The 11,347-nt window shown below is 49.6% G+C and overlaps 2 protein-coding genes across 3 annotated transcripts; both read left to right on the forward strand.

Annotated features, from left to right (window-relative positions):
• Nucleotides 1-495: 495 nt before the first annotated feature.
• Nucleotides 496-3,256, forward strand: cox11 (cytochrome c oxidase assembly homolog 11 (yeast)). Its single transcript, XM_086016381.1, has 6 exons — nucleotides 496-780; nucleotides 857-915; nucleotides 1,314-1,630; nucleotides 1,998-2,153; nucleotides 2,217-2,342; nucleotides 2,860-3,256. Exons 3-6 carry the CDS (start codon nucleotides 1,331-1,333, stop codon nucleotides 3,046-3,048), a joined length of 771 nt encoding a protein of 256 aa, XP_085872507.1. The 5' UTR covers nucleotides 496-780; nucleotides 857-915; nucleotides 1,314-1,330; the 3' UTR covers nucleotides 3,049-3,256.
• Nucleotides 3,257-4,919: 1,663 nt separating this feature from the next.
• Nucleotides 4,920-10,976, forward strand: LOC147128735 (prolyl 4-hydroxylase subunit alpha-1-like). 2 transcript variants are annotated; one of them, XM_086016376.1, is made up of 13 exons: nucleotides 4,920-5,325; nucleotides 5,402-5,553; nucleotides 5,639-5,776; nucleotides 6,026-6,249; nucleotides 6,779-6,942; nucleotides 7,014-7,190; nucleotides 7,346-7,410; nucleotides 8,310-8,409; nucleotides 8,503-8,556; nucleotides 8,713-8,778; nucleotides 8,864-8,932; nucleotides 9,535-9,631; nucleotides 10,179-10,976. In XM_086016376.1, exons 1-13 carry the CDS (start codon nucleotides 5,119-5,121, stop codon nucleotides 10,235-10,237), a joined length of 1,572 nt encoding a protein of 523 aa, XP_085872502.1. In that variant the 5' UTR covers nucleotides 4,920-5,118; the 3' UTR covers nucleotides 10,238-10,976. The 2 variants fall into 2 exon arrangements, with proteins under 2 accessions (XP_085872502.1, XP_085872503.1); XM_086016377.1 differs by having other exon boundaries at nucleotides 5,133-5,325; nucleotides 6,004-6,249.
• Nucleotides 10,977-11,347: the final 371 nt, after the last annotated feature.

Below are 11,347 nucleotides of genomic sequence, written 5' to 3' on the forward strand. Positions count from 1 at the left end.
GCTCGTTCGCTCGCTCGCTCGCTCGCTCTCCCCCCATCTCTCTCACTCTCTCTATCCCTCGCTATACGTATATGAAGTGAGAGTGATTATTCATCCCATAAATTAGAGAATGTTGCATGAGTTTTTATAGAATTATTGTCAGAAGTTAACTCTAATATTGACAGTGATATATAAAGGCGTATTCGTGACTTATGATAGGTCCAGTATAAAAACCCGCATAGTATCCATCCATGATATTGCAAAGTAAAGTTATATGTGAACAATGAGTACAAATTGAGAGGCATTGACGTGGAACAGTGGAAAGTATGCATACAGTATGTCAAAATGTTCAGTCCGACGGTGTCATCGCCAGCCTTCTTTGAGATTCATTAAAAAAAAAAAGTGTCACAATAATTATTGTTACATTTAAAATTTCAATCATTCGCTTGAACAATCTGACATTCAATTTTCTTGCGCTTTTTTAAATCCAAAGTGGAAGGTTTATGTGCTCAACCGAATTCTGTTCAAACGACCCAAGAAATACGTTTTTTTAATATGCTGAATCCACGCATCTAAAAGTGAAAAATATAGTGTTTATTTTCATGTTTAAGTCTTCCATCGTCGTACCCAGTGTAACAAAATTTTTTGTTGCCAATCAGTTTTGTTTACCCAAAGCGGAACTTTTTGTGTTCGCTACCGGAGACGGAAGATTGTAGGTGTAGCACGCCCGATCCTTGTGTAATGTGTCGTCTTCAAACATGCCCGCTGGTTTGTTCTCTTCTCCCCGTGAATGACAACAAGGTGAATCAAAAATGATCTGCTCGTGGTTTTGTTATGTGGATCAAGCGTCTTTATTCCGAGATTTGATTCACTCCAGGTGACCCCCCTCCCCTTCGTGCCGAGCGAACGGACGAGCAGGACTGTGGACACTTGCAGGTCAGACATTCTGTCTAACACTGTTTGGTTTTTTAAAGAGTGACAGATTTGTAATGAAATTGTAATCATAAATTCAATCATTGCCATGACATGCGAGTGTCTTAAGAATGCATCGATAATCACACCGTCCTCATAATTGACGGTGTCCTGACATTAAGCAGCGACCAGTCTGCCTGACCCAGACTGGCTGGCGACCGTTCCAAGGTGTGCCCCGCTGCAGCGCACCCCTAACCCTAATTTTGTTTTTGTATGTAAAGTGCTTTGTTGCAGCTGCAGCTGTTGTGAAATGCGCTAGGTACATAAGATGGTATTGTATTGTAATGAGCACATAGAAATGGATGAATGTGTAATAAAAAACTTCCAAACTTGTCAGTGTTGACCCGTTGTCCGATATGCAGGTGATCCACTTCCTGCCATGCTGCTGACCCCGCTCCTCCGCCGGTCGCTGCGCGGCCTCGGGGCCTCGGTCCTCCCGCCTCCGAGATGCCTGAGGGCTCTTCACTGCCACGCCAGGAGGCCGCTGCACTTCCTGTGGCGCAGAATCCCCCTGGGCCCCCACGTCCACAGCCGCGGGGTCAAGAGCAGAAAGCGTCCGAGCCTCGAGGAGCAGCGGAAGACTCGCAACAAGACGGTGCTGACGTACGTGGCGGCGGCTGGCGTGGCCATGGTGGGCCTGTCCTACGCCGCCGTGCCGCTCTACAGGCTCTTCTGCCAGGTGAGCGAGCGAGCGAGCGAGCGAGCGTGTGTGCCAGGGCGTGCGCGAGGTGACTCGGACAAGTTCCAGGACGGGTGTCGCACTGGTTGCAGCGTAGCATTTGCGAGGCCTGTCCTGCAACATTTCTGACGCAGCCCAGTTGTGTCAATCTCAGTTAAACCATAAACGAATGAAAGTTTGCCAGCTTAATGCCAACCGCCCTGGACTGGCTAAAGAATGGAACGTAGCAAAGAGGTGAATGCTAAACCTTGACGCAAGAGCCGCTTGACCCGACATGGCGGCGCAGCAGCAGTGAAAAGATGCGGCATGCAGCGGGAGCGCGGAAGCGGCAACGCGGTTTGTGACGCGGGCTTTGTTTCCCCGCCAGGCGACGGGACTCGGCGGCACGGCGGTGGCCGGTCACGACTCGGACGCGGTGGCCGGCATGCAGCCCGTCAAGGAGCGCGTCATCAAAATCACCTTCAACGCAGACACGCACGCCAGCATGCAGTGGAACTTCAGACCTCAGCAGACGGAGATCTTCGTAAGACGCTCGCCCGACGCGGCCGTGGCGGCTTTTGCCGAGCGCTGACGGCTTGTGGTGCAGGTGGTGCCGGGGGAGACGGCGCTGGCCTTCTACAGGGCCAAGAACCCCACAGACCAGCCCATCATTGGCATCTCCACCTACAACGTGGTGCCCTTCGACGCGGGCCAGTACTTCAACAAGATCCAGGTAGGCTGCGCTTGGAGAACGTTTGCGCTCAGGGGCCGCGTTTGACTTTTAAAATGGTCGCATGGGCCCGACCAGGTCAAAAGAAAGAGGGAAATGGACATTTCATTAATTCAAGTCATTAATTAACCAATTAGCCCTTTTTTTTTTTTTTTTTTTTTTTAATTAACAAGATGTTTTTTTTTACTTTACTGATATTTAATAGGCTACTCTACTATTCCTCCAAATTAATCAGGTAAACAATTATGCAATGAGATCATTGAATAAATATCTCTACAGAAAACCTAATATAGTTTCTTAACGGAACAATTTTTGCAATCTGTTATTTCTAGTTATGTAATTCCGGTTGACCACTTATTTATGTACATTGAATTTAAGCGAAAGATGAAAGCGCGGCGCCCGCACGCGGCCCGCGCACGCCTGTATACTTTGCGCACGCCGGAGCGAGCTGGCGCAACCAGCGGCGGCAAGAAGCCGGCGTGCGTCACGGTGCCTCTCGTCCACTGGTGTGTTTGCTCAGTGCTTCTGCTTCGAGGAGCAGCGCCTGAACCCGCACGAGGAGGTGGACATGCCCGTCTTCTTCTACATCGACCCCGAGTTTGACACCGACCCCAGGATGGCTCGCGTGGACACCATCACGTTGTCCTACACCTTCTTCGAGGCCAAGGAGGGACACGACCTGCCGCTGCCGGGCTACGGCTACAACTGAGCGCGGCAGACTCGCAACGGGACTTCCGAGCGGCCCGTTTGCGTCTGCTCGCAGCACAAACTCAAACCGGAACTCCTCAGACATCATCGACGTAATGGAGGGAAACGACGAGGAACTTCCAAGACTTGATCTGAATTCGCCTCACTGTGGACTTGTCATTCCGCCAAATGTTTGAAAGACTCAACTCAATAAATTATGATCAATTAAAGCTGCTAAGTTTTGTGTCGCGGCGCAAACACGGTTCGAGTTCAAAACCGCATGAAAAACAAACAATCTAAAGAAGCCTTTTCAAACATGATTGGTGGAAGCGGAAGTGGAATGCCTTTGCCAGGCTTCTTCGTGCGGTCTTGATCGAGTGGACGCAACTGGCTTGCGGTGGACTCGTATGCTCATTTTTTCTTTGTACCTCCAGACCCGAAAATCTACCAAGGGAACACTTGCATCTTGATGAAGTCGCGCTTAATTTAGAACGAAAACCGCTCGGCGACAAAGCGAAGAGTCAAGGAGTGTTCGGGGTGTTGCGGCGCACCAGAAAGCCTCCTCCACATTGACAACCAAAACAAGAGTAATCTGTACTAAACTGACGATGACCCGGAGCAGAAGGCGGAGCCAACAATCTAGTCCTCGAGGGCCACTTTGCTGCAAATTTTCCATGTTTCCCTCCTCCGACACGCTTGATTCAAATGATTGGGATGGTGATCAGGCTTGCCGATGAGCTGATCATTCGAATCAGGTTGGTAGGAGGACCCGACGTTGGACGCCTGTGCATGAACTAGATCAACGGGATGTCACAAATCAACATTCTCTGAGTGTTTTGTCGAAGAAGAACGTCCCCGAAACACGATGCCGTCCCCGCCGTACGTCGGCGTAGGTGCGGTGTTCCCTTTTGGTCGTGAGCCATGTAAAGCGGTTGCGCCAAATATGCACCACAGTCAAAAAGGTCGAGCCGACGAGAACAAAGCTCTTGAGAGACTCAATTATGTATGTAAATGTGGAACAGGTCACTCCGGCCCAACTTGGCCCCGGGCCTTACCGGCGACAAGATCATCGGGCATAAATCAATGAAGTCCAAGAGTGCAAAGCAAGTGAGACTGATGATGAAATTCCTTCCTCCGCGAATGACTTCACGTCAGCGATAAGGAAGGTAAGCGCAGAAAACACCCACATGCGTTGCGACACCTCCACATAATATTTGAGGGAAATCTATTTTGTATTTTCTTCGAGAAGCGAAGTCCATCCCGGCACGAAAGCTTGAAAGGACGCGTCGGACTCCCTCGGACAGCTCGTTTGTCTTTGGTCACGTCCGTCTTTCATTTTGTGACGGCAGCAGTGCACGGTGAGAGGTGGCGCTCTTGTCACTTGAGACGAGAATGTGGATGAACTGGAATTCCTTTGCAAGCCCCCAAAAGACGCGTAAACGTTGGTGACATTTGCGGGTTGACTCCCAACTTTCAGCAGCTCAGGGTTAAAAGGATCAGGGAGGATGCCGTTGCCCAAGTGAGCACACCCTCTGATTACTGGGGGTGTGGCTGCAAGTGTTCCGTATAAATCAATTACCATCCCGCTCTTGTCATGAATCCCAAAGAAGGCTCAGGTGTTCTAGTAAGCGTGAACAATATTTGCAAGTACCGTCATTCTTAACAATCGATGGTCCGTTTAGACATGGCCATCTGTTACTTGTTGCTGATCCTCGTCAGCTTCTCCTCAGCTGCCGATGAATACTACACGTCCATAGGTGAGTCTGCTCAAATATTTCCATTCTTCTTCTTCTTATTCACGTACCATTTGCCCTGCCCCGTACTCTACTCATGCCCATTTTTTGTAACGCGCTCGTGTGGATATTTTTCAACCCACGTGTGATTTCACATCAGCACCAGCATATCAATCAAGCTAGTATGCTAAAACTATCGATCAGCCTCAGGTGAAGGTGTTTCTGTTGTTGTTGTGTAATGGTGTGCACCGCCAAATGCAGTTTATGTACCATGGGTCCATGAGAGTGTACGTGCTAGAAGCATGCTGTTGATGCTTTACGATCCCTCTGCTTTACTTTGTACGTCTTGCACTATCTAAATGCAATCACAAAACCCTGTTGTGGGAGTCAACAATTATTCTTGGAGTTTTTGCTATTGGTGGTTGGGCTTAGTCCTTTTCCCCCACCAATGGAGTGCATGCGCCATCAGCTCACATGACGGAGCTGCTGCACACGGAGCAGGACCTGCTGGCCTCGCTGGAGGATTACATCCGAGCGGAGGAGGGCAAACTGCGGAGCATCAAAAGGTTCGTTCAAGGCCGCCGTGGCGTCAATTCGTTCACGTTGCCGACCAGACGTGCGTGCGTGCGTGCGTGCGCTCAGGTGGGCCGAGAAGCTGGCCAACCTGTCGGCGTTTGCCATCCAGGACCCCGAAGGCTTCCTGGGCCACCCCGTCAACGCCTTCAAACTTCTGAAGAGGATGAACCGAGAGTGGGGCGACCTGGAGAGCCTGGTGCGCAGCAACGTGTCCAACGGTGAGAAGGCGCCCGTGTACTCAAGTCGCAAGCGCGGCTCCACACGCCACCAGTGAGTTTGGACGGCGCGCCTCTTGCCATTCAGGTTTCGTGTCCGAGCTGAGCGCCAAGAGGGAGCGCCTCCCCGACGAGGGCGACCAGACGGGCGTGGCCGAAGCCCTCCTGAGGCTGCAGGACACGTACGAGCTGGACACCGACACCCTGGCCAAAGGGCAGCTGCCAGGTGAGCGGGCCCGCCACGTGGGACGCCTCCTGGACATGTTGCTTGCCACCGGTGCTTTGACGCGGAGCCGCCGGGGAAGTACAGTGAGAGACTGTCTCCGCTCCGCTCCGCTCGCGCTCCTTGAATAGTTGGGGGTTTACTCGACATTTCGGGGCACGAATCATGTTGGCACATACCGGCCCAGACTCCGGAAGTCCTAAGTAGAGTCCCCGTCCACCAACCGACAGGAACCTCTCTGCTCCCGAGCAGCCTGACGGTGGACGACTGCTTCGACCTGGGCATGGTGGCCTACAAGGACAACGACTTCTACCGCAGCGAGCTGTGGATGTCTCAGGCCCTCAGGCAGATGTATCAGGGCGAGACGCCCGCAAACGTGGACGCCGTCACCCTCCTGGACTACCACAGCTACGCCCTCTACAAGCAAGGAGATCTGGAACGCGCCTTGCAGTCCACCAGGCTGCTGCTGGCCATCGGTGAGTAGACAGAAGCGACATCTTCTAGGCCAAACCTTAGCATCCCCCGGACACATGCCGACAGTCTCGGATTTCCCTATCAAAATGGTCCTTGTAACCTCCCGACTAGCTTGTGCTATCTTCGTTCAAATCAGCCACTCAAAAGTGTTCAAAAAATCTGAAGTTGAAAAGTGAGACTTTGTTCTTGGAGCAGAAATTGTGGCCGCAAATCAAACCCCAAAACACTTCCACTTTCTGGACAACACTTTCTGTAAGTCAACCCGTTGCTTCAGACGTCGCCTCTTTCGTGGAGCTGTGGTCATCTGCCGCACCGTGGCGGATCCCGCTCCACCTTCTCCCGTCGCTCTTTGGCGGTCGCCGCCCACCTCGGCCGTTGGCTCCTTTCCGCCTTCCGTCCGTACGGCCCCCCGCGCTCGGCTACCGGCTACCTCCTTCCGCATCGTTCTCTTGGACTACTTCGTCGTCGTCGTCGTCCTCGCTGAGGCTCCTGGCGGGGACTGACTGTTCGTTTTTGGCCTTGCTTCTTTAGATTCCAACAACCAGCGAGGCAGAGAGAATCTCAGGTACTTTGAGTACGTACTGGCGCAACCAAAGACGGACGAGGAGGCGCCGCCTCCCACACCCGGGAGGGTTCGAAGTGGGTTCGACAAGGCTGTGTACAAGCGTCTGTGTCGCGGCGACAGCATCGAGTTGGTGAGAAGACGACGCCGCCGCGAACTCACCGGGCCGGAAAGCCGTACCCTCTCCGACCATCTTTCTGACAGACGCCGCGGAGACGGAGCCGCCTCTTCTGCCGTTACCACGACAACCACGGCCATCCCAGCCTTCTGATTGGTCCCGTCAAAGAGGAAGACCTGTGGAACGTTCCTCGCATCGTCCGCTATTACGACGTGGCGTCGGACAGGGACTTGGAAGTCATCAAGAAGTTGGCCAAACCCAAAGTCAGTCCGCTACGCTTTTATGTCCAAAAGACGGAGCATCGTTTTCCGAGAAACATGTTTAGGAGTTTTTTTTAGAAGAATTGTGAAAAGTGCAACTTACCGCGCCGTGGCTCTCTGTCTCTCTCTCTCTGGCTGTCTCTCGTCGGCCGAGCTAGCTCTCGCGCTCCTACGTGGGAAACAACACAAACAGCTCAAAATCTCGAGTCAGAATCTCCGAAAAGTAAGGACGACCGAGTGGACACAAGCGCTCACACGGGGGCGTAGGGGCTTGCGTGCATGCGCCTGTGTGGTGCTGGTAACATGTTACATTTACTTGAGTAAATGTACTGTAATTATACAGCAATGAACACAAAACACTAACTGGACTTCAGCTACAACAACATTACGCAAAACAAGCACGTAGAAAATAACAACGTAACTACTAATTATATGAGTGGGAAACTCCCATTGATGATGAAACACATAATTAGCTAAGATCGATTACAAGGCGTCAATGGACAAATCTCATTATTTGCAACCGCCTCCTTTTGTGCTGGTCTTAACGTTCCTTCAAGATCATTTCTTGCTGCTAAACTTGCCTTTATTTGTTATTTTACAAAAAAAAAGATTGTTTCAGTTGTTGGCCAATATCTGAAGTTGCACATTGCTATTGTTTTTGCTTTAGTTTTTTTTCACTGAATGTTTATTGACTCGTACTCCAGTAATCTCACTGAGCGGCGAACGTTTGTGAAAACGTGTGTTTTCGAAGGCAGCGAACGGAAAAAGTGGAAAAATGCGCGTTCACATCAGAGTTCGTCAGGGCTCGTTCGATGTCGCAAATGTTCGGCAACAGTTTGTGATTTTTCATGTCGCATGGAAATTTTGAACATGTTCCGAAAAAAAGTACGACCGTCTGGCCACCGTTTGCAACCTTGAACAAACCCTGACGAACTCTGACGTGACGCGCATTTTTCCACTTTTTTCCACTTTTTCCATTTTTGGGAAATGTTCGCCCCTCGGTAGGATAGGGGCTTAATTACTTGATGGATTTTTTGTTTTGTTTAACCTTGACAGACATTTGCTTCGCTTCAGCGTCGCTTGTGTACTCGTCCTAACTTGTTCCTCCAACTCGCTCCTCAGCTGCTGGCTGGGCAACGACCGGTACACGGTGGTGAACAAGGTGATCAAGAAAGTGGGTTACATCACCGGCCTGGACATGTCCACTGCGGAGCCGATGCAGGTCCAGTTCTTCCCACGGGTCTTCCCGCCTTTCGACGTAAACAAAAAAAACACAGAAACACAACTGTGAGTGTTCAACTTTGTGTTTGTGCAGGTGGCCAACTATGGCGTGGGAGGACAGTATGAACCACATGTCGACTTTCAGGGGGTAAATACAAACTGTGACACATACAAAACTCAATCTACGATGTACAAAAGATTGCCTCGACTTTATGACAGCAGCTGCTTCTCCCGTCGAAGTGGATCAGCACGTGGATGACGGCCCGCTTTTGCATCGTCTAAACGTCGTGTCATGTTTTCACAGAAATTAGTTGCCAAACCTTTCGCATATTTGGGAACAGGAGACCGAATCGCCACTTGGCTGCTTTATGTCAGTAAAGCACTCTTGAATTCGCTTCACTTGGTCAAGGAAAATCATCACGCGGCTTTGAATGGCTTCACCTTTGTGCTTGCAGTTAAACAACGTGGCGGCAGGAGGCGCCACCGTCTTCCCCAGAGCAGGTGCTGTCGCCTGGCCCGTAAAGGTTCGCTCTTCATCTTTTTCCAAACCGAACGCAACGCGTGGCCACGGACTAGCAATTTGGCCCCTCGTGGCAGAGGCCAGAGGGCAGCCATCTTACGTCGCCCCCTGCCAGACGGCCGCCATCTTACGTTGCCACCGCTACTGACAGCTTCTGTTCCTTTTGGGCTGAAAGCAACGTTATCAGTGCGCGTGTTTATGCTAGCGCGGTTTTATGCTAGCATCCCCGTATGGAGCAATGAAGAACTAACGTCGCTGTTGTCACTGTATGTTTACATTTCGCAGTGAAATGTTGTCCTGATGGGCTTTACTCTCATTTCATTGTTGATGGTTCTGACAACATGATGCAGACAAATCTTTGAGTAGCACTCGGAGGTATGCCTTTTCAGAGAAAATGTAGAATCGCATTCTTGTGGATGAAATGTGCACATGCAGCGCTTCTCCCGGACCTTTATGGTAAAACTGCACGTCACCCCTGAGGGGAAAAGCCGAAAGGATAACAACAACACACGCTGGCATTTTCACCATAGAGACCGAAAACAACGCGAAAACGCAGCGGAGAAATCAATGTATTCAAGTTCGGCGACTTGTTTTGCGTCCATGCAGGGCTCGGCCGTCTTCTGGCACAACCTTCACCACGATGGAGACGGCGACGAGCGAACCCTACACGCCGCCTGTCCCGTCCTGCTAGGGAGCAAGTGGGGTGAGCTTGGAGACTTTGACGTCTTTTTTGTTGTTGTTGTTGTTGTTGTATTACGGAATATAAATGTCATTTACATGAGCATATTGCTGCCAGACCAGGAAAAGAAAGTTCAGCAACATGTCATAAACATGATAAAACTTTTAGATGTTTCACGTTTCAACTTGATCAGTGAGCAGGGTTTAAACTTGACAAGTTTCAGGATTTAAACTAATAAATTTGACATTTTAAAGTGATAATTCAACTACATTTAATCAAAATTGCACTTATCACGTTATCACGTGTTATTTTTTAATGTGATCATTTTTAGGGTTTTCCGTGATATTTCACCTTTGAATGTGATAACATATTAACGTGATTACTTCTCACATTTTAGTATCATGTCATGTAGAATTTGTTTTTGTTTTTTTAGGTGTGGCAGCAATATGCTTCCATAGTAATTGCTCCACTGCATGTTCCTGCATCGTGTCCTATCTAGTGCGGAGGGTGTCGGGATTTTGCGCGGGCTTTTTCCGGAAGTGAAAAATGGTCCCGTTGTCTGTTTGCTCAGTGGCCAACACATGGCTTCACGAGAGAGGTCAGGAGTTCAGGAGGCGCTGCTCTATGTAAAGTCCGGCTGAACTCGGCTTAACAGACTCAACGCACTGGAATGACTTGTAGCCGCGTTGCCCTGTCGACCGTCATCTGCTGTGTTTGGAAAAAGCACCACCACGTGTTCAACTTCATCTCCTCGAACGTGTCAATCATAAAAATAATTACAAGGCCGTTGACATCAAATTGTAACTTTTGCCATTGACAGGCTTGACTCACAATGGACTCTATGCAGGCACCGTTTCCGCATTTCGGCGTGCTAACTTTTCGGCATCAACAGCATCAAACTCTTCCAAATACACTCGCTGTCTACTGGAATGATGTCAAGCTACCTTAAATGGCGTCCGTCTTTGCAAATTGCTCCAGTTGTCCAAGTGTCGGTGAAGCGATAAAAGCGCCTGTATCTGATTTCATGAGCCATTTAAACCAAGTGTTGCACGGAAAGAGTGAACGAAAGAGAAGAGAAAGCCTTTAATGTCAGGCTCTGTATTCCAGTTTAGCGGGTGGCAATGCAAGATGGCCGCCAATGGCTTCGCTTCTTGCTAACAGTCTAACACCATTCTTTGTTGCACGGTGAAATTGTCAAATTCGTCCATCTTGTTTGTTGTAGCGTCTAACTGGTAAAGATGATCGAGTAAATAGCTGAGTGGACTCGATGAACATAAAGCTGGCTGGAGATCGCTTTGTCTTAAAAAAAAAAAAAAAAAAAATCACAACTTTGGATGACGTTTCCATCCCAGTAGGCTGAAACTGGAGATGCCGCTCCTTTCCATCTCAAATGTGTCATGCGCTGCCGTGCATGGGGTCCATTTACATCAAATGGCTTTCGGCTTCCACTCAACAGTTGGAAATGCTCATTTTTTTCTGTTTTCTTCGAGATGACGTCATTCATTGGCGTTTTGGACTTTCGTGCAATCTGTTTCCGAATGAGACGTTGAGTGCACGTGATTCATTCCATGATTGAATCCCATGAATAAAGTTGTTTATTTAAATGAATGAATTGTAAATGCTTCTTGCTTCTTTGCATTTGATGCTACCCCAAAGCAATTTTGTCGATCCACTTACATGAGCCTTCATTCAATGTTCATACAACGTAAGTGTAGTGCTTTATTACACTCTTGCGGTGCA

Source organism: Filicampus tigris, chromosome 19, assembly GCF_054856515.1.
Source record: "Filicampus tigris isolate MCC_2025a chromosome 19, RoL_Ftig_1.0, whole genome shotgun sequence".
Classification (NCBI taxonomy): Eukaryota; Metazoa; Chordata; class Actinopteri; order Syngnathiformes; family Syngnathidae; genus Filicampus; species Filicampus tigris.